The sequence below is a fragment of the Dama dama genome, chromosome 20 (assembly GCF_033118175.1).
Source record: "Dama dama isolate Ldn47 chromosome 20, ASM3311817v1, whole genome shotgun sequence".
Classification (NCBI taxonomy): domain Eukaryota; kingdom Metazoa; phylum Chordata; class Mammalia; order Artiodactyla; family Cervidae; genus Dama; species Dama dama.
The window spans coordinates 57,764,507-57,791,993 of record NC_083700.1 but is presented as its reverse complement, the minus strand read 5'-3'; the positions used below and the strand labels follow the sequence as shown (position 1 = coordinate 57,791,993).

Genomic DNA, 27,487 nt, shown 5'->3' with positions numbered 1-27,487 from the left:
CTTTGATCAGGTTTACAGGCAAGGGATTCCATATAAACTTTGGCTTGAAAAAGGCATTCTATGCAAATCAAAACCACAGTGAGGTACCATTACACGCCAGTCAGGATGGCTGCTATCCAAAAGTCTACAAGCAATAAATGCTGGAGAGGGTGTGGAGAAAAGGGAACCCTCTTACACTGTTGGTGGGAATGCAAACTAGTACAGCCACTATGGAGAACAGTGTAGAGATTCCTTAAAAAACTGGAAATAGAACTGCCATATGACCCAGCAATCCCACTCCTGAGCATACAGCCGAGGAAACCAGATCTGAAAGAGACACGTGCACCCCAATGTTCATTGCAGCACAGTTTATAATAGCCAGGACATGGAAGCAACCTAGATGCCCATCAGCAGATGAATGGATAAGGAAGCTGTGGTATATATACACAATGGAATATTACTCAGCCATTAAAAAAATTCATTTGAATCAGTTCTAATGAGATGGATAAAACTGGAGCCCATTATACAGAGTGAAGTAAGCCAGAAAGATAAAGACCAATTCAGTATACTAACGCATATATATGGAATTTAGAAAGATGGTAACGATAATCCTATATGCAAGACAGAAAAAGAGACACAGATATATAGAACAGACTTTTGGACCCTATGGGAGAAGGCGAGGGTGGGATGATCTGAGAGAACAGCATCAAAATATGTATATTATCAAGTGTGAAACAGATCGCCAGCCCAGGTTGGATGCATGAGACAAGTGCTGGGGGCTGGTGCCCTGGGATGACCCAGAGGGATGAGATGGGGAGGGAGGCGGGAGCGGGGATCGGGATGGGGAACACATGTAAATCCATGGCTGATTCATGTCAATGTATGGCAAAAACCACTACAGTATTGTAAAGTAATTAGCCTCCAACTAATAAAAATAAATGAAAAAAAAAAAAAAGAAAAAGGCATTCTACTGCTAAATTAGAAGTCTAAAAATTCTTGGACTTATGCCCACCACACTGGGGAGAAAGTAGGGTGGATATGTGTGACAAAGGACAGAGAATATAAACTAATCATATTTTAGAAGATCTTTCAATGTAAATATGTGCTGCTTCTATCCAAATGTCTCTAAAAGAAAAAATATTAGCCCAGAGCAAAGCAGTGAAGGCAGGAGAAATGAACCCATACCAGAATCTGGAGAATGCATTGAGCAATATTCTCAAGCCAATAGATGACTTCTGCACCAAGTTCTTTGTGGGAACAGAGGTGAGTTGGAATTACCTGCTTCTAAAATTAGCATTTAAATTACATTTAAATATATGATTATGGCCTCTATAGTATGTTTGTCTTATGAGGGGTTACAATACTTTTTTTAGTCTTCTATCTTTTAGCTTACAATAGTAATTCTGTTTTCATATTTTTATATGCTTGCTTACATTTAAAAATTTTAACCTCAATGTCTCATAGATTCATATTTGAATAGTCTATCAAGTTCCTAGATGTCTTTAAATTCATAAATGTGAGCAGTCAATAAAATTAGATATAACTTTTTACTAGTAAAAGTCTATAAAATGAGGTATGACTTTTTAATAATAAAAGACTATAAAAGTAGGTATGACTCTTTTTAGTAATAAATTATCAACTTGCAAATATTTATCAAACACCTATACCATATGGAAAAACCATGCTAAGTGTTTCAGATTTACTAAGAAAATATATTGCTTTGTTAGGCCATTACAATCTAGTAGGAGACTGAAAAATTCACTCAATTCAAAAGGTAAATAGCAATTGGACATAGTAACAATAATGACAAAATATGCATAAACATGAAATTTACCATCTTAACCATTTTTGTGTGTACCATTCAGTGGGTCATAGAACATTCATATCGTTGAGTAACTCTCACCACCATTCATCTTGAGAACTATTTCATTATCCCAAATTAAAGTTTTGTCCCAGTTAAAGCAGTAACTGCATTCCCTACTGATGCCAGCTCCTGGCAACCACATTTCTACTTACTTTTTCAATGAATTTGACTATTTTAGTAGTCAAATGTAAGTGGAATCATATAATATTTGTCTCTGTGCACGCCAAAGTTTTATAAGCCAGAGATGACAGCTTTAGAAAGAAAATCTTTAAGATGAACTATGGACAAAGTTTCCTGACATTGTAGAGGAGACAGGGATCAAGACCATCCCCAAGAAAAAGAAATGCAAAAAAGCAAAATGGCTGTCTGAGGAGGCCTTACAAATAGCTGTGAAAAGAAGAGAAGCAAAAAGCAAAGGAGAAAAGGAAAGATATAGCCATTTGAATGTAGAGTTCCAAAGAATAGGAAAAATAAGAAAGCCTTCCTCAGTGATCAATGCAAAGAAATAGAGGAAAACAATAGAATAGAAAAGACTAGAGATCTCTTCGAGAAAATTAGAGATACCAAGGGAACATTTCATGCAAAGATGGGCACAATAAAGGACAGAAATGGTGTGGACCTAACAGAGGCAGAAAATATTAAGAAGAGGTGGCAAGAATACACAGAAGAACTGTACAAAAAAGATCTTCATAACCCAGATAATCACGATGGTGTGATCACTCACCTAGAGCCAGACATCCTGGAATGTGAAGTCAAGTGGGCCTTAGGAAACATCACTATGAACAAAGCTAGTGGAGGTGATGGAACTCTAGTTGAGCTATTTCAAATCCTAAAAGATGAGGCTGGGAAAGTGCTGCACTCAATATACCAGCAAATTTGGGAAACTCAGCAGTGGCCACAGGACTGGAAAATATCAGTTTTCATTCCAATCCCAAAGAAAGGCAATGCCAAAGAATGCTCAAACTACCACACAATTGCACTCATCTCACACGCTAGTATAGTAATGCTTAAAATTCTCCATCCAGGCTTCAGCAATACATGAACCGTGAAATTCCAGATGTTCAAACTGGTTTTAGAAAAGGCAGAGGAACCAGAGATCAAATTGCCAACATCAGCTGGATCATCAAAAAAGCAAGAGAGTTCCAGAAAAACATCTATTTCTGCTTTATTGACTATGCTAAAGCCTTTGACTGTGTGGATCACAATAAACTGTGGAAAATTCTGAAAGAGATGGGAATACCAGACCCCATGACCTGCCTCTTGAGAAACCTGTATGCAGGTCAGGAAGCAACAGTTAGAACTGGACATGGAACAAGAGACTGGTTCCGAATAGGAAAAGGATTACGTCAGGCTGTATATTGTCACCCTGCTTATTTAACTTCTATGCAGAGTACATCATGAGAAATGCTGGGCTGGAAGAAGCACAAGCTGGAATCAAGATTGCCAGGAGAAATAATCAATAACCTCAGATACGCAGATGACACCACCCTTATGGCAGAAAGTGAAGAAGAACTAAAGAGCCTCCTGATGAAAGTGAAGAGGAGAGTGAAAAAGTTGGCTTAAAGCTCAACATTCAGAAAACTAAGATCATGGCATCTGGTCTCATCACTTCATGGCAAATAGATGGGGAAACAGTGGAAACAGGGTCAGACTTTATTTTTGGGGGCTCCCAAATCACTGCAGATGGGGACCACAGCCATGAAATTAAATTACTCCTTGGAAGGAAAGTTATGACCAACCTAGATAGCATATTAAAAAGCAGAGACATTACTTTGTCAATAAAGGTCTGTCTAGTCAAGGCTATGGTTTTTCCAGTGGTCATGTATGGATGTGAGAGTTGGACTATAAAGAAAGCTGAATGCAGAAGAATTGATGCTTTTGAAGTGTGGTGTTGGAGAAGACTCTTGAGAGTCCCTTGGACTGCAAGGAGATCCAACCAGTCCATCCTAAAGGAAATCAGTCCTGGGTATTCATTGGGAGCACTGATGTTGAAGCTGAAACTCCAATACTTTGGCCACCTAATGCGAAGAGCTGACTCATTTGAAAAGACCCTGAATTTGGGAAAGATTGAGGGCAGGAGGAGAAGGGGAGGACAGAGGATGAGATGGTTGGATGGCATCACTGACTCAATGGACATGAGTTTAGGTAAGCTCCAGGAGTTGGTGAAGACAGGGAGGCTTGGTGTGCTGCAGTTCATGGGGTCGCAAAGAGTCGGAATCAACTGAGTGACTGAACTGAACTCACTGAAAGCACGATACCCTTTGTTTTAACTCCTTTTCAGTGACTTCTTCATGATACATGAAAAATCCAAACTCCTTACACCAAGGCCTGTACGTTCCTGCATAAGTTGCCTCCTTTCTCTCTCTCTACCTCATCTGGATCAATTTCCTCACTCTGTCTGCTCTGATTTTTTTCTCTCTCATTTTTTGTACCAAACCCTTTCCTGCCTTTCAGGTCCCTGCACTCCTTGGAATGAATGACATTCATCATTCAGCAGTTATTTATTGATCATTTAATATATGCTGGGCACTGTTCTTCGCCCAGGGAACACAGCAGTGAACAGAACAGCTAGAATTCCCTGCCCTCTAGGGGCTGACATTCCAGTGGGACACTCTTCTACCAGCCCTTGATGTGGCTGACTGATCCTTCTACTTTGGATAGAGAATTTAAGGGAGTTTAAGGGGGGCAGAGGACTGAATCAGGAGGGAGTAGAGCCTTGGAAGCAGAGAGGCCAGGTTGACGGTGATCTCTGGTGGGCCCACCCAGGGGTGAAGAGAGCCTGAGCAGTGGGGACGAGAATGTCACATAGGTGTAGGGGGAATGGAAGTGTCAGAACTAAGTAACCAGATGGAGAGGGATGTGAAGGTTTCTAGCCAGGTAGCTGGCGATATAATGGGTGTATGTGCATGTGTGCTAAGTCACTTTAGTCATGTCCAACTCCTTGTGACCCTATGGACTTCTGAAGCCCACCAGGTTCCTCTGTCCATGGGATTCTCCAGGCAAGAATACTGGAGTGGGTTGCCATGCCCTCCTCCAGAGGATGCCCATCGCTCCCGCCCGCAAGGGATCAAACTCATGTCTGCCTGTGTATCCTGATTTGCAGGTAGATTCTTCACCCACTGAACCACCTGGGAAGCCCAATATAATGGGCTCTAAACAAATATTTATTAACTGGATACAAACTATTCCTTTGACTCAGTTCAATGTCAAAATTCCTCATTTCAGCTATGAGAGCCAGGAGACTCTCTTAGAGGACTTTGGTAAAGGCTGAGGTCACATACGTAAAGCTCCTGACAACTCCAAAAAGCACTGTCAGTTCAGTTAAGTTCAGTTCAGTTGCTCAGTTGTGTCTGACTCTTTGTGACCCCATGGACTGCAGCACGCCAGGCCTCCCTGTCCATCACCAACTCCCGGAGTTTAGTCAAACTCATGTCCGTTGAGTCGGTGATGCCATCCAACCATCTCATCCTCCGTTGTCCCCTTCTCCTCCTGCCTTCAATCTTTCCCAACATCAGGGTCTTTTCCAATGAGTCAGTTCTTTGCATTAGGTGGCCAAAGTATTGGAGTTTCAGCTTCCGCATCAGTCCTTCCAATGACTATTCAGGATTGATTTCCTTTAGGATGGACTGTTTGGATCTCTTTGCTGTCCAAGGGACTCTCCAGAGTCTTCAACACCACAGTTTATGGTGTTGGAGTAAATCATAGCCCCAAGGGTGACGTGTACAGTAAACATATCCCAGGTGCCTGTTCCCTTAGATTGTGTACCAAGAGGGGAGGGAAGACTTGTGCTCAGATTCTGAATTTCCAGCACCAAACACAGTCCTCGTCTGTCAAGTGAGTTGACGTGGATGAATAAAAGCACAGATGAGTGAAAGAGTGGCCTCGGTTGCTTGAGATTGCCCTACACTTTGTATAAATCAAATGTTTTTCCATCTCCCCTCCCTCACCTATAATCCCAATCCATCCCCTTCTCTGAGTCCTTTTAACTCATTTTTTGATACACCCTTCTCTGTGTTTTCCTCTTATTATCTGATGAAAAAAAATGAGATTAGGAGATTATGTCTGGATTTTGCATCTATAGGATAGTGGCATGAGACTAAATTTTTTCTCTAAACCTTTCCCCATCTCTGTCATTCACTGGTTCTCTCTGTCTTTCTCCTCTGAGTGGTAATTTCTGCCTTTTGTTTACACCAGGTTCCTTTGTCTTCTCGTCTCCTTAAAATGGCCATAAATAGAACTGGAATATATATTACTTGTTATGTTCTTTGGTTGGAACTCTGTTTCCTGTTCTCAGCATTCAAAGATGATGAGTACTATATGATGAATACATATTTCCTCTTTCTCTCTTATTGCATGATTATTTTGTAACATGCTGAGAACAAATCGCCGAGTAAACCAGATGAGATCCCTCCCCTTCTGGAGCTTTCCGTCCATTGGGACAATTTTCTGTTAACAACAGACTCTGGAAACCCAGCAGTTGGACTTTGTGTAGCTAGATTATTTTCATAATTGCCTGTGTTCTCCCAATCACTATGTGCAGATAAAACTCAACAAATTCATTTGTTTGTTTAATATAAAATCAAGTAATCATTTTTTTTTTTAATTTTTATTATTATTATTTTTTTTTTTTCCAGTGGGTTTTGTCATACATTGATATGAATCAGCCATGGATTTACATGTATTCCCAATCCCGATCTCCCCTCCCACCTCCCTCTCCACCCGATTCCTCTGGGTCTTCCCAGTGCACCAGGCCGGAGCACTTGTCTCGTGCATCCCACCTGGGCTGGTGATCTGTTTCACCATAGATAGTATACATGCTGTTCTTTTGAAATATCCCACCCTCACATTCTCCCACAAAGTTCAAAAGTCTGTTCTGTATTTCTGTGTCTCTTTTTCTGTTCTGCATATAGGGTTATCGTTATCACCTTTCTAAATTCCATATACATGTGTCAGTATGCTGTAATGTTCTTTATCTTTCTGGCTTACTTCACTCTGTATAAGGGGCTCCAGCTTCATCCATCTCATTAGGACTGGTTCAAATGAATTCTTTTTAATGGCTGAGTAATATTCCATGGTGTATATGTACCACAGCTTCCTTATCCATTCATCTGCTGATGGGCATCTAGGTTGCTTCCATGTCCTGGCTATTATAAACAGTGCTGCGATGAACATTGGGGTGCACGTGTCTCTTTCAGATCTGGTTTCCTCAGTGTGTATGCCCAGAAGTGGGATTGCTGGGTCATATGGCAGTTCTATGTCCAGTTTTTTAAGAAATCTCCACACTGTTTTCCATAGCGGCTGTACTAGTTTGCATTCCCACCAACAGTGTAAGAGGGTTCCCTTTTCTCCACACCCTCTCCAGCATTTATTGCTTGTAGACTTTTGGATAGCAGCCATCCTGACTGGCGTGTAATGGTACCTCATTGTGGTTTTGATTTGCATTTCTCTAATAATGAGTGATGTTGAGCATCTTTTCATGTGTTTGTTAGCCATCTGTATGTCTTCCTTGGAGAAATGTCTGTTTAGTTCTTTGGCCCATTTTTTGATTGGGTCATTTATAGAAAACCCTAAAGATTCTACCAGAAAATTACTAGAGCTAATCAATGAATATAGTAAAGTTGCAGGATATAAAATTAACACACAGAAATCCCTTGCATTCCTATATACTAACAATGAAAAAACAGACAGAGAAATTAAGGAAACAATACCATTCACCATTGCAACAAAAAGAATAAAATACTTAGGAGTATATCTACCTAAAGAAACAAAGGACCTATACATAGAAAACTATAAAACACTGATGAAAGAAATCAAAGAGGACACAAACAGATGGAGAAACATACCGTGTTCATGGATTGGAAGAATTAATATTGTCAAAATGGCTATTCTACCCAAAGCAGTCTATAGATTCAATGCAATCCCTATCAAGCTACCAACGGTATTTTGCACAGAACTAGACCAAAGAATTTCACAATTTGTATGGAAATACAAAAAACCTCGAATAGCCAAAGTAATCTTGAGAAAGAAGAATGGAACTGGAGGAATCAACCTGCCTGACTTCAGACTCTACTACAAAGCCACAGTCATCAAGACAGTATGGTACTGGCACAAAGACAGAAATATAGATCAATGGAACAGAATAGAAAGCCCAGAGATAAATCCACGAACCTATGGACACCTTATCTTTGACAAAGGAGGCAAGGATATACAATGGAAAAAAGACAACCTCTTTAACAAGTGGTGCTGGGAAAACTGGTCAACCACTTGTAAAAGAATGAAACTAGAACACTTTCTAACACCATACACAAAAATAAACTCAAAATGGATTAAAGATCTAAATGTAAGACCAGAAACTATAAAACTCCTAGAGGAGAACATAGGCAAAACACTCTCCGACATAAATCAAAGCAAGATCCTCTATGACCCACCTCCCAGAATATTGGAAATAAAAGCAAAACTAAACAAATGGGACCTAATGAAACTTAAAAGCTTTTGCACTACAAAGGAAACTATAAGTAAGGTGAAAAGACAGCCCTCAGATTGGGAGAAAATAATAGCAAATGAAGAAACAGACAAAGGACTAATCTCAAAAATATACAAGCAACTCCTGCAGCTCAATTCCAGAAAAATCAAGTAATCATTTTTGAACCTTTCCCTGTCACCCTCACTGCACCAAATTGTCATTTGATTAAATCAACCTGCTGCTTTGTGTTTGGGTTACAATCAGTCTTAGCACATGAATGTGAGGTTTTTTTGTCTCTTAAGTTGTCAGTGTACTCATCGGGAACCTGTCGTGTTTTTAGGAAGGTGAAGTGATATACACAGATTGGAAAATGGAAAGAGACCCTGAAACTGGCCGATTTATGGGTAAGGTTTTTTCCTTCTTTATTGTTTCTATATGTTTCCTATAATTTTTCAATAATTCAATTCATTTATTTTTAATTGAAAGATAATTGGTCAACAATATTGTGTTGTTTCTGCCAAACATCAACATGAATCAGCCATAGGTATGCCTATGTCCCTTCCCTCTTGAACCTCCCTTGCACCTCCCTCCCCATCCTTCCCATCTAGGTTGTTAAAGAGTCACACAGCAAATTCTCATTGGCTACCTATTTTACATATGGAAATGTACATGTTTCCATGTTATTCTCTCCAAACATCCCACCCTCTTCTTCCTCCCCCCTCCCCCATGTCCATAAGTCTGTTCTCTATGTCTGTGTCTCCATTGCTGCCCTGCAAATAGGTTGATCAGTACTGTCTTTCTAGATTCCATATATATGCGTTAATATATGATATTTGTTTCTGACAGCTTCATCTGTATAAATGTTCTAGATTTATCCTATGAGTAAGTTTTGATGATTGCTCCATTATTAATAAGCTATTTCTTTTTTCCAAAGCACTGAGGAGCCCTGGCCTGCCTTACGGGAGGGAAGGCATGTAAGGTTCTGACCCTACACTTGCTATTAAAGTGAGGGTTTCAGATAAGCCACACCATTGTCACCTAGGAGCTTGTTAGAAAAACAGGATGCTACCCCAGGCCTACTGAATCTAAATACAGATTTTAATAAAATTCTCCAGGTGATTTGTTTTCACACCAGAATTTGAGGAGCACTAATTTGTTGGTGCTTAAATTATGGAGATGCTTGGACAATTCAATTTTAAAACAACAATGCTGTTTCAATACTTCAACAACCCAGTAGCTCAGCAGTGTGGAAAATCTGAGTCAAGGTGAAATTATAAGCTAAATTCACCATAATCTTGAAGACCTCAGTACTGTAAGGGAGAAGTAACTCTAGGGGCTGGGACTAGTGGTGTCCATGTGTTCCCCTGATCCTAGGCCCGGACTCTGGGCAGCTGAACAGAGGTATGAGGGTCACACCCAGGTATGAACAAGAATCAGAGTCAATGATTCAGCCTTCCCTGCTGGCTCAAGAATCCACCTGCCAAATGCAGGAGACGCAGGGGACTGGTTCAATCCCTGGGTTGGGAAGATCCCCTGGAGAAGGAAATGGCAACCCACTCCAGTATTCTTGCCTGGGAAAGCCCACGGACCGAGGAGCATGGCAGGCTACAGTTCATGGGGTCGCAACGGTTGGACATGTCTTAGCGACTAAACCACCACCGCTAATAAGCAAAGTTCCCCCATCAAAGTTCAGAGCCTTGGGGCACACTACGATTACAACCACTTGCTTTAATGCTTTGGATTTTATCATGGCATAAGCATATATTTGACCTACTTTTCAGAATATGGAATAACCATGAGATAAGGAAGAGGCAGCTCCTGGAACCACTTGAACCCTGTGGAGGAGTGAGAAGAAGCAATGAGGCTTGGTTTGCAGAAGGGGGGCTAGTCAGTCCTGTGGGTGGCTGGAGCAGATGGACCTATGTGCGAGTGATTGAGGTCCAGAGGTCAGAGCTACTGCCTGCAGGGGACAGCTGTTGGGGCTCAAATCTCCGCCTTAAACTTAATCTTCACTTCTGAGTCTGGTTCTACAGGCTAGTGTCTGCCTTAGACCTGTGAAATCAGCTTCATCAGCATTGCCTCCAGGGTGGTCATTTTCATCTGGAAACAAAGGCGTTCCTGCTTTTCTTACACAAGTCTCCTGCCTAGAGACCTAAATATGTGTTATTAATAAGAGTGGGGCATTGAGAGAGGATTGGATATGACTTAAAAAAGAGTCAAGTGCATGTAGAACCGAGACTGATTTCCCATTTTCCAGTCATTTTCAAGTCCATGATTTAAGGTTGAATTCAACATTATATACTGAGTATAATATAACATAGTGAATTACATTTAACTACTTTTAGGCTGATTCTGTTTCTATTTATTTACTAATTCATGAATGTTAGTAGGGCATGTGCTGCAGGCCAGGCACACTAGTACATGATAACAGTCTCCTCCACACCCCTGGGATACAAGCTGAGGCAGTGACTCATTTTGTGACACTGTGACTTGGTTGTACACAGATGGACATGGGTTCCTCCTGGTCTCAGATTTTCTTGGAGGCTTACCCTAAACTGCTTTTAAGGTAGCCCGTGGCAAACAGGTTGAGCTATTTATTTTAAATGAATCGTATTCCATCTACAGAGCCAGTGACAATAAACTTAAAAACCAAAAGCTTTATGTTTATACCTCTTTGATGTTTGTTCTTACTTTCATTCATTCATCACATCATTACTGAGAATCTACTATGTGCCAGGCACTAGGGATACAAAGATAAACAAGATAATTTCTCCCCCAAAGGAGATCGCTGATTTATTGGAAGTCAGCCACATAAACGAATGATGACATCACCCTGTCATTGGTGCTGTGGCTGGCAGCAAACACAGAGTGACATGGAATCCCACAAAGGGACCAACTCTCTTGGTTGGTTAAGAAAAGGCCCTACAGGGAGTTTGGGGGAGAACAGATAGATGTGTATGTATGGCTGGTTCCCTTTGCTGTTCACTAAAACTGTTGCAACATTGTTTGTTAATTGGCTATGCATGCTCAGTCACTTCAGTTGAGTCCGACTCTTGTGACCCCTTGGACCACAGCCTGCCAGGCTCCTCTGACCATGGAATTTTCCTGGCAAGAATACTAGAGTAGATTGCCATTTCCTTCTACAGGGGAGCTTCCCAAGCTCCCAGGGATGAAACCTGCATCATCTGTATCTCCTGCATTGCAGGCAGATTCTTTTCTGCCGAGCCACTGGGGAAGCCCTAATTGACTATACCAGAATACAAAATAAAAAGCTTGAAAAAAAAAATAGAAAAGGCCCCACCATAGAGAGATACAGTTGAGCTGGGTCTTAAAGGGTAGATTTCAAATTTTCAGATGGAGAAAGACATTCCAGGTAGAAAGAGGAACAAATGCGAGAACACAGAAACTCAGAAGAGCAGTGGACAAGCAGGAAACAGGGAGCCCTCCTGGCCGAAGCATAGCAGTGGAGAGGACGACAGCAGCAGGAAGGGCTCCAGGAAGGACGTTTGGGTCTAGATGGCAAAGAGCCTTGAGTGCCTCACTAAGCCATGGACCTCATCCTAGTACCATTAATATGATCAGAAAGTCACTCTGTCAGGAGAGCAGGGGTTGGATTAATTTATTGGTGGGTCTTCTAATGGAAGCAGGATGACCAGTTGCAATAGCCTAGATGAGGAATGGAGAGGACTGATGTGCAGGCAGGGTGATGAGGATGGACAGAAGAAGAAATTCAAGAGGGAGAGATTTAGAGAGAAACATGCCAGGGCTTTTGTGACCAGTGGGACATGAGTGGAAAAGTAAAAGAGAAATTGCTTTTAATTTCTTGGCATTTAGTTCATTCCCCAAAAAAAGAGAGAAATAGAGCTCTAACCACCTACTTAAAGGGCATTTTAAAATCATCTTCTTACTTTAATACTTTAAAATTACCAACCAAGGATTTTGCAACATGGAAAGTCAAATGACACTTATTCCCATTAGATAATGGTTGACGTTCAGGCACTGTCAATGTGTAGAGGTGCTGAACTGTAAATTGCACGCCTTACATTCTGTGAACTGGCAGTGTTTTCCTTGGGAATTACCAGCCCAATGGCATTCATAAAGAGCATGGACATTTCCTGAGTGAAGATGAGGCAATTACTAGGACCCATTTTCTCTTGATCTGCCCCAAGTTAAAATATGCAAGGCAAGAAGGAGAGTTTCTTCTTCTGAGAAGAAACTTCTGAAAGATGGATTACCCTGCCTGAGCTATGTGTGATGAAGAAGTCATAATCAAACAAGGCTTCCAGATGACCCAAGAAATACAGGCTGATGTATTTGATGATGATGACAGTTGACATAATCATCTCATGTACTCAACTCACAAGTTGGCACATGTCATGTGTCAGACACTCTTCCCAGTACTTGCCATGGATTAACTCATTTAATTCTCACAGCAACACTGTGGATTTGAACCCCTTAACCTGTCTGTGCTTAACCCCACCAGGATGCTAAATCCTTCTTTAGATAATGACTCTGGGAACTACTGTTTTATTTGTTTAAGTTTCTTACCTGACTGGGGCTCTGGCATTTCATTGAATAACTTAAGGCCAGCTCCATTTACTGCTGAATGGCACTAAGGTCTTTCAAAGGACAAAAGGAAGGAAAAGCTATATGGGCCGAGAACATTCAACATGTTAAAGCACCAACCTTCATGTCAATGTATGGCAAAAACCACTACAATATTGTAAAGTAATTAGCCTCCAACTAATAAAAATAAATGAAAGAAAAAAACTGTGATTAAAAAAAAAAAAACTGGAAAAAAAAAATAAAGCACCAACCTTGATGGTTATCTATATTCCTATCACTGGTGATCATTAAATCTTGCAGAGGGCTTCTAGACTCCTGGATAGCCCTGTTCACAGAGTGAGATGGTATAGGAAATCCCAGCTCAACAAGGACAAAACCAGGATCTAGGAATACAGCATCAGCAAGAAGAAAGCTGCTGGTTTCCAGGGATCTCCTGCCTTCCCAGGAATCTTCCAGATCACTTCAAGATGGCCTTAGAAATAAGTCTTCTCTGCTGTCTTCAAGATGGAGCTTTGGTTAGAGGAAAACTGGCCTTTTTGTTTGTTTGTTTTTAACTTAGAAGAGCTACAGTTAAATTTATACTTTATAAGGTTTTTCAAATAATTTTTAAATTGAGATAAAATTATACATAAACAAGAAATTTAACATGTTAACCATTTTTTCAGTATAGTTCCATGGTGTCAAGTTTATATACACTGTTGTGCAGCTGGTCTCCAGGCTCTTTTCATCTTGTGGAACTGAAACTCTGTTCTGGTTAAACACTAGCTCCCACTCCTCTTTCCTCTCAGCCCCTGGCCACCACCTTTATACTTTCTATCCCTATGAATGTGACTGTCATAAGTACCTCATGTCAGTGGAATCATACTGTATTTGCCTCTTTGTGACTGGCTTATTTCCCTTAAAATAATATAGTCAATTTTCATTCATGTTGCAACATATGTCAGAATTCCCTTGCTTTTAAAGGATGAATAATACTCCATTTTATGGGTATACCACATTCTGCTTATCCATTCATCCATTAATGGACATTTGGGTTGCTTCTACCTTTTCAGTATTGCAAATAATGCTTCTGTGAACATGAATGGACAAAAATCTCTTTGACATTGTGTCAGCTTTTTGAAATATTATTATTATCTTAATAACGTTAAGATATTCTGCTTAATGTTACGTTGGTGTTCTGAGAGAAAAAAAAATCGAACCTTCACATAGTTATTATTATGTTGAGATTCAGAGTAAGTTGGTGGTTTCAGTACAAAGCAGCCACACACTGTAGTTTGACCTAGACAGGCACATATTTTTAGGGCCATCCCTGGGACTTGTGGGTGTGGGCAGCAAGGCGGGAGGAGCAGCTGGCTCCAAAGCCAGGCCGGGGGAGAGGAAACCAAGCCACAGCGGAGGAGACAGACCAGGGGAGCAGGAGTACCCTGGTGCCCAGGACAGAGACAAAGGGGAGGTCATCATTTAATATCCAAATCAGCTCATCCTCTAGTCTTCCCAGTGGCAATAAATGGAAAGTACAATGAGCCTGTTGCTCTTACCAGAAACCTGGCTGTCATTCTCAGCACTTCATCTCTTTCACCCCTCCTGTCAACTCTAGCTCACAAATATTTCTTGATTATCCACTCCTCCCTTGCATCTTCATTCAAGTCACCATCCTTTCTCGCCATAACTGCAGCAATCACCTCCCATAGTGTCCCCTCTTTGCTTTTATCTCCTCTGCTCTATTCTTCCCATAGCAGTCAGAGAATCGTTTCATATATCAATCAGATCATCTTCTAGCCCTAAAGGACTCATTAAATCACATTATACGTAGACTGTAATCTAAATGCTTTTCCTAATAAGGCTCTGGGCAGCACCTGGACTCACCAGGTCTTCATTTGCTTCCTATGTTTCACCCTGGGATTATCAATTGTTGTTGTTCAGTTGCTCAGTTGTGTCCAACTCTTTGTGACCCTGTGGACTGTAGCATGCCAGGCTTCCCTATTCTTCACTATCTCCTGGAGTTCGCTCAAACTCATGTCCATTGAGTTGGTGATGCCATCCAACCATCTCATCCTCTGACACCCTCTTTTCCTCCTGCTTTCAATCTTTCCCAGCATCAGAGTCTTTTCCAATGAGTCAGCTCTTCACATCAGGTGGCCAAAGTACTGGAGCTTTAGCTTCAGTATCAGTCCTTCCAACAAATATTCAGGATTGATTTCCTTTAGGACTGACTGGTTTGATCTCCTTGCTGTCCAAGGGACTCTCAAAAGTCTTCTCCAGCACCACAGTTTGAAAGCATCAATTCTTCAGCGTTCAGCCTTCTTTATGGTCCAACTCTCACATCCGTACATGACTAATGGAAAAATCATAGCTTTGATTAGATGGACCTTTATCAGCAAAGTGATATCTCTGTTTTTTAATATACTGTCTATGTTTGTCATAGCTTTCCTTCTAAGGAGCAAGCGTCTTTTAATTTCATGGCCACAGTCATGGTCTGCAGTGATTTTGTAGTCCAAGAAAAAGTCTGTCACTGTTTCCATTTTTTCCACACCTATTTGCCATGAAGTGATGGGACTGAATGCCATGATCTTCGTTTTTTGAATGTTGAGTTTTAAGCCAGCCTTTTCACTCTCTTCTTTCACCTTCATCAAGAGGCTCTTTAGTTTCTCTTCACTTTCTGGATTATCAGACTCCAGTTCTATTGCCTTCCTCAAAATTATAGATGCTCTAAACACTTCCCAGGACTCTGTTGTGTATTATTCCTTCTGTCTGGAATGCTACTTCACACTAAAATCTTCCCGTGCCAAACTCAGGCCTAAATGACTCACCTTCAGAGAATCCTTTCCTGACCATTCAGTCTAAATTACAAATGTCCCTTGTTATTTTTTCTTGTGATATTTTTTCCTTCATAATACATTTCACATTTTCTTATTATATACCTTGGGACTTGTTTGTGGAGTATCTGTCTTTCCACTGGATTTTAAGTTATGAGAGGGCAGATCATGTTTGTTTATTAACCATTGTTTACCCAGCCATCCATAGTACCTGGTACTTATAAACAATCCACAAATATTTATTGACTAACAATCTATAACACTGACTAAGTGATGAATTACTAAATGAGTAGATGAAGAAGAATGGAAAGTGTTCCTTTGAGCCTGCAAAGTGGCTTTGATGGGAATTTCCCTGGACTTTCCATAAAAAGAGGAGGAGCTGTCCCTTGACAGACTGATTCACCCCAACTGACCTCTGGTTCTCCACTCTCTGACCTCATTAATCGGGACCTATCTGTCCATTGGAGATCTGCCCATTCTTCATTGTAGGAATGTAAACAGTGTTATGAAAGATGAAATGGCCTTTTCCACTCCAACAGCAAAGAAGCCCGTGAGCCTCTACACAGTCCATGATGGAGCTGTCCACACCGTTCAGAGGTCACCTTTCTACAAGGACATTATCCTCACTGTTGGGGGTTGGAACGTGGCCATCTGGAAAGAAGGTATTATGGTAAGTTGCCTGCAAAATGGAGGAGTAGGTGTGTGGTCCTTTATTATAGAGAAAAACAATTGGAACAACAGACTGTTCTGACATAAAATGCCTTTGGGACGCTTTTTAGAAATATTGGAACAGATGGCCTGGGCCCCAGCCTGTCAGCAGAACCAATACAAGCCTTTGGAAAACACAACCATTTGCTTTTCTTCCCTGGGGGCAGGAAACATTTACAAGTCTTTTGTTCTCTGAAACCAGTGTTTTCTTCTAAATATATGTTATGAGCTGTTCACTTGGTTTATGTTTTTCCTCTCCCCTTAAAATACCAGATGGGATTTGTATGAAGCCCAAGGAGAAGCAATGGGTCTATCATCTTTGCTCCTGCACTAGGCAACTTGTCACCAGAAAGTGGAAGTAAGAAATCTAAGGGATCTATCACCAGGCAGACAGAGATATGCAGAGGTCAGGATGAGGCAGTGCCAAGAATGTGATGGTCAGGATTTAGGACAGGGCCTGGATCCAGATAGTCAGAAGCTAAACTGCCAAAACCTAGAAAGATTGGTAAAATTGAGTGAAGCAGGAATGTGGGAAAATCAGTATGATGTGTCCCTTTCATGAGCTACTTAAGAGAATTATCAAAATCTGGAGGAAAAAAAAAAAAAATATATATATATATATATATATATATATGAGTTTCACATCTGTTATATATATATTTTTTGACCTAACACTTTTCCCTTTTATTTCTGGGACCCTAACTTACATGAATACTCAAAAAAATTGTGTGTGATATATGTACAAGTTTGTCATTGAAAAAAGTTGGGATCTCCTTAAGTGTCCTTCCAGAAAAGGACTTCTACTTCGTACCAATGTACTTTGGTATGATTTTTTTTTCTTTACAACAAGCAAGTATTAGTTTTTCAGTTAAAGAAAAAAGAAATTAAGCCAAGATTGTCCAATGACTTGGGTCAAGAGCCTGGTTATCCACAGAAGCTGAAGTAACTGAGCAAGATTGGAGTGTCTCCTGTAAGGAGTCCATGAATTAGGGATGTTTGTTCCCCACAAGAAGCCTTTGTTTGCATGTTTGGGAGGGTAGGAGGCAGCTCCATAGCTTAGGTTAGTCCCGGAAGATATAAGTAGGTAAAGGGGTCCACCTGGTTGCCAGGTAGAGCATGATGGAGGGAAGAGAATGAATGCATTTTGATCTTCGGTCTCTATGAAAACCCCCCGAAGAAGGCAAAGTACCCCACAGCAGAGAAGAGAAATGATCTTATTATGTTGCATTGGTGGTCCAAAATCTCTCCCCCAAATATTCCTAAACTACTGAATGCAGCTCACATAACTGACTGTTCATTCCTTTTCCTGAATACCAGCGCTGTTTCCATGGTGAGTAGGCACCTGACAGGAAAATAAAGATATAAGCAAAATTTATAATCTTACAATCTATAATTTATAATCTTATAATCTTTACTCATCCAGTGTCCACCAGTCTCCAAACAAATAGCAATGGGCTTTAGGAACAGTTGAGCTAGAACCATCAGTAGCTCAATTAGAAAATTTGATCTTTTCTAAAAAGTCACTAAAATAAGAAAAAACTGCTGTAAAAATATACAAGAAAGAAAAGAGCTGGCATATATAAAAACCCTATAAGGAAAACAAAGAAGACTTCTGAGTAGGCATAATTCTGCTGTTATATGATCATAGCTATCTGAGTTTTATTCTAAAAACAAAAAGCCTTGTGAATATCCCTCAGATAATGACAAAAACTTTTGTTTTTAATTTTAGACCGGACCCCTCCTTCAGTCATGCTGTGCGCCAAAAAGGTACACCTCAGGGCACTGGTCCCTGACCCGGCCTGGAGTCTTCTACATTGGCCGAGAAGATGGTTACGTCGACATCTGGGACCTTCTTGAGAAAACTCATGAACCAGCCCAGTCCCAAAACATCTGTATAACCATGATCATGTACATCAAACCCTGGACCTTTTCTGGTATGTTAACTCTGATTAAAGGAGCAAAGTCATTTTGCCTTTTTTGGGCGAGGGACATTTTGACATTCATCTGGAAAGCCTCTGAAGTTGCTTCTCAAGTTTTTTCTCCCCATCCCACCACCTCCCTTCCCATCACGGCACTTCCTTTCCCTTCCCTCTTCTACTCAAATTTTGGTTACAACCTGAGTTTCACTAGTTTCTTCATCAGTTATTTCTGAGACACATTTTAGTATGTCAGGCAGGGGCTGATTTTGAACCACACAATGAAAAGCATCCTTGTCACCCTCTCTGGGTCCCTAAATCACAGGGTGAGCCCTAAATCCTTGCTACCTTTTGCTGCTTCTTTTTCAAATAGAATAAGTTCTGTATCTTTAATCTTCTTTTATGTCACAAATTTTCAATATTTTATCACTTTTATGGCTTTCCCCTGGATAATATCAAGTAGTTCTTTTCATGAAATCTCAGTGACTCTGTGAGGTCATATATCTGTTTAAACTATAACTTTTGAACTAACAGTGAGGAAAAAATAATGCATAACAGAGCAAGCAGAAATTCAAGAACATGTCAATAGAAAAGTAATTTAGATCCTTTATCTCAGTTTCTCTATTTCACCCAAGTAATACTTTCTACCCAGACTAAGTATATACTTAGTATATACTTATATTCTTTTTATATATATAGTATATGTACTTATATATATACTTATATTTAGTATTTATATATTATATATATATATAAGTATACTTTATACTTATATAAAGTATATACTTTGCCTCATTTAAAAGAAGTTTCCCTTTGTTTCCAGAGATGCACAGGCATAAAATTGTCATTTTCTCAGGAGAAACATGAGGTTTAGAAACACAGTCTTCAGGATTTCTAGGGTGTCAGAGTCTGGCTACTACCTGACTGTATGTGTCACGAAAATGTGTTTTCCCGTATTTGCTGCAAAACATTGCTTTTGCATACCTACAGGGATTACGATTCTAGGATTTAGCAATGTGAACCAGACCTTCTGAAAAGGAGGAGAAAAATGTTGAGATAAGAAATTAAAATTCTCAAATACGCTTGTGTTTTATATCCATTCAAAATGACCAAAAGGAGCAATTGGTTTCTGTAATAAGAAAACTGGTTTTGGCTGTATTTGAAATTCATCTGGATAATGGCATCCTTTAGCCCTTACTGCCTGGTGAAAATTGGCATCATGATTTTTCTGTGAAAATCTTCCATGTGTTGTACCTGCTTCCTTCTCAAATCTGCCATGGATCCAGTCAGAGAGGGTCAACCTCACCTGGGAGTCAGAGTCCTTAAGTAGAGGCTAAGAAAACATGATTGGGGATGAGCAGGGTGGCTGAGGAAGGCTCAGGGTCTCAGCCTTCATTTCACCAACTGGAAAAATTGTCTTTCGTGTGTTATTATGATCTCCAGTTGTGAAGGTCTGATGAAGATGCCAAGATTATTGTAACCACAACAGGTCCTTTGGGAAACCACAAAGCAAAAATGCAGTATGTATTTAACCTCTAAGATGACTTTCTGATTGCAGAGCTGTTTTTTCTCCCCATTTTTTGAAACTTTCAGCTAAGCAGCAGTTTATAGCCATAGCTGATTATTATGGAACACTGCATATATTGGAAATTCCTTGGACATTAAGTCACCCTTCAACCAATGAGGTTAGTAACTTTTGGCTTTGAGGATTTATGTGATCAGATACTGCTGAGACATGTTTTAGAACTATCTTCAGAAATACCAGTATTTTTGCTCTATAAGAAAATAAAAGAATCATGCAGTCAAAAATAAGGGGATGTTAACCTAAATGGGAAAAGAATTTGAAAAAGAATAAATATATGTATATGTGTAGCTGAAATACTTTGCTATGCATCTGAAAGTAACATGACATTGTTAATCAACTATGCTCCAATATAAAATAAAATAATGAGGGGATGTATTCCTGTTGTATGAGATAAATGGCTTAAAGCTAGAGGGGAAAAAAAGCATGCAATGAAAGAAAGGCCAAGTAAATGAAGCCCAGATTCAGAGAAGAATTGATTTGGGGATTCATAATCATAAGAAGTTATTTTCAGATTGTAAGCCAAAAGCATGGGACCCTTATTTTGGTGATACACCCTTCCCAGAGGACCCAGCTGACATTTTTATGCATCTCTCCATTGCCGGCCTCCATTCATCCTTCCTCAGCTTGATGTACTGCAGGCACCAAGGTGTACTGCAGGTCTGAAGTGGCAGTGTTCTGCCCCTCCATGCATACCAGCCAGGGGTTTCATTTCAAGCAGTGTTAATAGTTATGGTATAAAAAGAAGATCAATAAATAGTACATAAATATGGATACAGCAAACATTAAATATATAGATTGCAATCTGTTGCAAGTTCCAACAACGTCAACCTAGTTACTTGCAGGCAAAAAACTCTCCCTTCTTTGGTCACCTTGCCCAAGGTCTCTGATGCCTTCCCTGCTTCTATTCTTCTGCCCACACATGCTAAGCTCTCCAGGGGACCAGGAACTCAACTCTGCTTCCAGCTCCTTTAGGGTTTCCACTGACATCCTCGTCTGGGTTTTCCAAGTTTGACTGATGATGCAAAACTTCCCTCAGTCTTAAAAGTGAGAAGGAGAGAAAGGAGGGAAAAGAGGATATTTCTCTTACAAAATTGCAATTTTTTGCAGCTCTCTCCTTCCAGTCCCACTCCTTTTCTGCCATCCCCCAATTCGCAGGTCCCTAAACCTTAGCCCAGTAGCCCACGAATTAGCTCCTCTGGTAATGGGCTTTGGGCCTTGTCCCAAAGCAGGCAATCTAGCTAATAACTTACAAGCAGCAGACATTCTTCCTGAGCCTTGCCAAGAACATGGGGCCTTCTGTGTGAGCCCCCCTCTCATGGGCCTGTATTTCTAACAGGTATCAAGTATAAGCCACTACTTTGAAAGAGAAGTGAAACATCTGGAATATGTAGAACAGCGCAAAAATATTCGTGAACAGGAAAGGAAAGAAATGGAGCTGGAACTGGAGAAGAAAAAAGTCGTAAGTTAAATTTCAGAAACCAAAATTGCTTTCCTCTAACACTAGTATTATATTTGTTTGGCTTATTCCACAGATTCAAAAGAAAAAATATACCTTTTTAAATTCTTCTCTTGTTCTCATGGGAGTCAAGAGGGCAGTTCTCTGATTTCCTAGCTTAGTGTGAGTCAAACTACCAATTGGACACCTAGTGAGATTCTATCCAATTTAGTTTCTGAAATTTTCTATATTTCAAAGTCCTTTAGATTTGGTGGTATCTAAATACCAATATGGATACAGAGATTCAAAATTTGAATGCTTTCATTTCATAGAAACTTAACATTTAGTGAATAATGCATTAAAACAGTGTAAAAAAGAGTGGAATGTGAATTAGAACATGTGGGCTCACATCTCATGTCTACCACTTACTAGCTGTGAGATCTAGAGCAAGGTTTGCATCTTTGCTGAGTTTTGGTTCTCTTGTTTTTAAAATGGGAATACTAGTAACAACCTTTTAAGATTACTGTGGGGATTTCAGTTAGGTAACCTGACAAATAATAAACTGTCATTAAGTGGGAGCTAGTATATAGAGGGCATAGTGGCTACTAGTTGTTGCTCAGCCCCATCTGACTCTTAGTGACGCCATGGACTATAGCCCACCAGGTCTCTCTGTCCATGGGATTCTCTAGGCAAGAATACTGGAGTGGGTTGTCATTTCCTCCTCCAGGGGATCTTCCCAACCCAGAGATGGAAACTTTGTCTCCTGAGTCTCCTGAACTGCAGGTGGATTCTTTCCCCCTGAGCCACTGGGGCTCAGAACCCACCTGCCAGTGCAGGAGAGGTAAGGCACATGGGCTCTATCCCTGGGTCTGGAAGATCCCCTGGAAGAGGGCGTGGCAAGCCACTCTAGTATTCTTGGTGTGTTACGGTCTCCTGGTGGGCTATGGTCCATGGGGTCACAAAGATTCAGACAGGACTGAAGCAGTTTAACACCACACAGCACAGTATATAGAGACAGATGAGTGAATAGATATAAATTTTACTGTAATAGACTAGAACTGTGAAATTTGCGATTGAGGATAATTTGGTGTAGGACACATCCTTCTTAAACTCTACCAAAAAGGAACCTAAAGCTCTGAAGTCCCTACCCTCCTCTTTCTCAATCTCTCTGATGTGATTTTACTTTGTTGGTCTTCCCTTGACCAGTGGAATTGGGGGCTTTAAGTAGTCTGTGAATTCAGCTCTTCTTTCTTTCTCACTTGAGGTCATCTCAGTCCATATTTCTGCTTGTCTTTTGCTTATTCCCTTCCTTGCCCTTTTGGCACCAATGATTTCATCACTGCCTGCTGTTTCCTTATAGCCAAATATATAGCCTCCCCCAATGTAATTACTCATGTGAGACCCTAGGTCTCAATTAAAAACACAGGCACATGGAAATATTTTCATGTATTGCATTAGCAAATAGATTAACATTATCATACTGTTAGATACAAATTAGTGCAACAAAAGCAGAAGAGGCATCATTTCAAAACATTGTTTAGTGGTGATGAGGTATAAAAAAAGCCAATTAATTGACCTTGTGTACTACAAAAAAAATGGTCTTGGTCTGTTCTTTTACACGATCATGAACACTGGATGAACTTCTGCCATGGGAGATTACCTGCCACCTTTCCCCAGACCAGCAATCATCCACAATTACTAGGAGTGTTTACTTACTTATTTTTTATAATTTTACTTTATTTATTAAAAAATCTGGGGAGGGCTATGCTCGGTCTTCATTGTTGCTCAGGCTTTTCCCTAATTGCAGAGAGCTGGGGCTACCCTCTAGTTGCAGTGTGTGGGCTTCTCATTGCAGTGGCTTCTCTTGTTGTGGAGCATAGGCTCTAGGGCACCAGGGCTTCAATAGTTGCGGTTCCTGGGCTCCAGAGCGCAGGCTCCATAGTTGTGGCACACAGGTTTAGTTGCCCCACAGCATGTGGGATCTTCCTGGACTAGGGATGAACCCGTGTCTCCTGCGTTGACTGGAAGATTCTTTACCACTGAGCCACCAGGGAAGCCCCTAGGAGTGTTTAAATAGCACAGTGACAGCTAATTATCCATATGAGATAATAATAATTTGTATGTGAAGTACTTTTAAAACACTCGAATATTGTAATAATCATTACAACTTGGAACTCGCTTCCAAAACTTTTCCACCTCCTTCTTGTAACTTCATTTCCATCTGACATAGTACCCTCCTTAAAGTAGAGCATCCACGTCTCAAGTTTTCTCTGGAACTAGACTGTGGATAAATGAATACATTTAAAGGGGCTCGTCTGTTACATTTAGAACGTGAATAGAGTCACCAAGGAAAAACAGCTAATGTTCATCAGAAGTATCTCCTTACAAGCAATGGCTGATGATAGGAGAAACGGGAACAAAGTGTAACAGCCTCAGACAATTGCCGTGGGGATTAAATGAGTTAAATATTTACAGCACTTAGCCAGTAACTGACAGATGGGAAGTGCTAATGTGTCCACTATCAGTGTTATTACAGACGGCAGGGGATAATCACACATCCGTCCAGCAAGGCCGGTCTTCTTGAGCGCCCCCCTCAGCTGGCAAAGATTAGGCTATGCACTTCAACCCATAGATATGAGGTTAATCATATACCTGTCTCTTGGCAAACATTGAATCTGGATACCACTCACTTATTGAAAAATAATAGTAATTACAGCTCTAACAGCACACAAAATGGGAATTTTCTTAACTGGAATTTCAGCTGGAGACCCAAAGCAGAAAACAAGCAGTAGTTTCCATGTGATTCATTCAGAATTCAAAACAATTCTGCAGCCCTTAGTCAATGACCCACACTCCAGGCTGCACAAGGGAGGCAAGAGTTATGGGGAAAGAGGTTGGAAGAGAGGTTTTTTGTTTTTTTTTTGTAGAGAAGCATTGGAGGGCTGTGTATCCCCCATTCCTACTCCTGCAATACCACCCAGACTCTGCGAGGAGACCTTCAAGGGAAGGTCTGCTGGAGACAGGTTACTGGTGAGGATGGACAATTGGCCTCATACCCTTGGCGGGAGGCTCGGTGAGCCACAGAAATCCAAGGGCCAGGAACTGTCAAGGGACCAGAGCAGACTGTCCAGGGAAAATACAGGAAACCCAGGGACAGGGACCTGACTCCTATGGCTGGAAAGTCTGCAAGCAGGAGGTTGGCTTGAACAGCTCTGATAGACTAGTGGAGGACCAGTGAGCAAAGAACTTGTACTGATGGCAGAGTGAGGGGGGTGAGTTGTCCTGGGGTCAGGTGGAAACTTGAAAGTGGCTAGGCTCAAATCAGATCCTCAAAGGACTTTCTAAACGAAGTGCTGCAACCTGTGGAGGCAACCAGTGGAAGTGCGCAGGGGGCATTGCAGTGCGGGCATTGCAGTTCTTCACTTAAATACTGGGCTGGGCTGGATCTTCAAATAATCTGAAAATAACACTATTCCTAGCACCTGAAAGTGGTAGGAAATGCTACGGAATCTGTCACGAATGTGGCAAAGGACAAAAGTTAGGAGAATAACATCTTTCTACTCTCACCCTATCAAGTCCCGCTCTTTTTGTGAACTGGTTATTGTCGTTAACACCTATTAAGTGCTTACTGTGTGCCATGTACCATTCTGAGGACCTGGCATGTTTTTATATTTCATTTAATACTCACAGTGGTATAATGTGGTTACAGTGATTAGACATGAGGAATCTGAGGAAGCAGAGATATTAAAAGAGGGAAAAAGCAGATATATGGCACAAATACAGCAGGGGAAGTCGAAGGGAACTTCAGGCATGGTGAACACTGAAAAGAAGAAAATGCCTCTTGCAAAAGTTTCTCAAGAAACTAGAATAAAATATGGTGGTGGTGCCCTCGATAAAATCCTCAAAGACAAGAGTTTTGTGACAAGAGATCAGAAGGCCCAGGAAGACATTAGGGTGGGGAGAGGCCAGGACGAGGAGAAGCAGAACCAACACAGGGGGATTCTGTGGTGGCCCAGTGGTAAAGCGTCCGCCTGCCAATGCAGGAGACACGGGCACGGCCCCTGGTCAGGGAAGATCCCACATGTCACCGAGCGACTGAGCCCTGCACTGCAGCTCTTGAGCCCGTGCTCTAGGGCCCCAGCGCCACAACTACTGAGCCTGCACACAACAACTACGGAAGCCCATGTGCCCTAGAGCCCGTGCTCCGCAACAAGAGAAGCCACCGCAACTAGAAAATAGCACCCACTTGCCACAAGTAGAGAAAAACCTGTGTAGCAATGAAGACCCGGCACAGCCAAAAAGAAATAAATAAGATTATTTTTTTAAAAAAAATCACAGGATGACATACCAATATGAAGTAATCATAAATTCATCTGAAAGGAGACACAGATGAGAAGAAACAAAATCTTAAAAATCATAATGACTACCCTAGCAGATACTACAATAAATTTAATTAACTAATTAAATTAAAATACTAACTAAGTCAGAACAGTACTCATGCAAACATTGACAGATCAAAGAACAAAACAGATGACTCAGATTATTCAGCAAGTGGTGTAGAGTAAATTAGCAGAATAAATGCTCTTTGTTGTTTTTCCCCTCCCCTCTCAGCATGCTCTTCCCCCTACCGGTGGCAGGAGCTCATAGGCCAGCCTGGATTCCCTCTGCCCCTGAGAGCCCACATCCAGTCCATCACAAAATTTGATCAGCTCCACCACGAGGAGACACCTTGAGTCTGCACACACTGCTCTGCTGATGTGTGCCCCTCCTGTTCAGGGTCAGCAGCCCCTCTCCCTGACTCTGCAAGAGACGCCCTCCTGCCCCCCGCCCCACAAAGCCCTTCTGGAGAATAGCAGCCAGCCCAGCCCTTCAGAAATAACCGAAGTCCCTTCCATGGGACTTCCCTGGTGGTCCAGTGGTTAGACTTTGCCTTCCAGTGGAGGGAGGTGTGGGGTTCTATCTCTGGCTGGGGAGCTAGATCCCACATGCCTCACAGCCAAAAAAACCAAAACATAAAACACAAGCAACATTGTCACAACTTCAATAAGGGCTTTAAAAGTCCACATCAAAATCTTAAAAGGAAATAGCCTCCTCTAGCCTTTGGTATCTCTAGCTGTCAGAGTTTTATACAAATGACTTGCTTTTTCCTCCCCACCAGAAAACGTTTCAGAAGTCAAAAGAACAATTGGAGGCTGAGTTGAAAATGGACTACGAGAGTTATTTGGAACTGGAGAAGAACATCCTCAGCAATCTAGGTCTAACCAAAGTGAAAGATTCAAAGTCATACATGGAATTAATATAGAAAAGTTTTCTGTAGAGGTGTTTTGGGGGTCTGTGGGACTTTTCTTTTTGCTCATTATTGTTTATGTAAGGTGAACTAGCAAACTAAACATTAAAAAGATTTTCTTGTGCATATTAAGTTTTTGTCTCACTATAATTAAAACTTTTAAATTAAGCAATAAGATCTGTTTCAGTTTTGGGACTGAATATGTACTAAACTTTGTACTGAATATAAAAGGTGTTGATAATGAAGCTTTCATTTTCCTGTAGTAATACAGAGCTTGAGACATCCACACTCAGTCCTCAGCCAGCATCTATTCAGAACCCCTGATCCCAGACCAGAAGTGAAAATCAAACTTTGCTTCTAATTATCAGGTTGCTTTTGGTCCCATCTCCACAAAGTACTCCCACTGGGCCACTGCACAGATTATCTGGCCATGAGCTAAACAAAATATTAGTAAATTGAATCCTGAAATAGACACTGAAAAAGGGTAACATATGAAGATCACATTGAGCTTATCTAGGAAATAAAAGGTTAGTGTAACTAGTAGTGCTCAGTCGCTTTATTTGTGTCTGACAAGAATACTGGAGTAGGTTACCATACTGTTCTCCAGGAGATCTTCCTGACCCAGGGATCAAACCTGCTTCTCTTACATCTCTTGCTTTGGCAGGTGGGTTCTTTACTGCTAGCGCCACCTGGGAAGCCCAATGTAACAGTAGAAAATAAATCAACAATTGACTGAAGGAGAGAATTTATGATACCAAATAAATGCAGTAAAACATTCACTAAAATTCAACAGCCACTCATGATAAAACAGTAAATTCTTTGCAACTACAAAAAGAAGGAAACTTCCTTAATTGGATGCAGGGTATCT

At 40.9% G+C, this 27,487-nt stretch overlaps 1 protein-coding gene across 1 annotated transcript in view; it reads left to right on the top strand.

Moving 5' to 3' along the window:
- The window catches only part of DNAI3 (dynein axonemal intermediate chain 3), an 83,240-nt gene extending 56,507 nt beyond the window's left edge, over window positions 1–26,733 (top strand). Inside the window, exons 17-23 of the mRNA XM_061121499.1 lie at window positions 1,112–1,242; window positions 8,647–8,710; window positions 16,228–16,358; window positions 18,126–18,330; window positions 19,906–19,997; window positions 21,234–21,356; window positions 26,491–26,733. Coding sequence (XP_060977482.1) covers window positions 1,112–1,242; window positions 8,647–8,710; window positions 16,228–16,358; window positions 18,126–18,330; window positions 19,906–19,997; window positions 21,234–21,356; window positions 26,491–26,634 — 890 coding nt within the window. The 3' untranslated portion in view covers window positions 26,635–26,733. The remainder of the gene's footprint in view (window positions 1–1,111; window positions 1,243–8,646; window positions 8,711–16,227; window positions 16,359–18,125; window positions 18,331–19,905; window positions 19,998–21,233; window positions 21,357–26,490) is intronic.
- The last annotated feature ends 754 nt before the right edge of the window (window positions 26,734–27,487 follow it).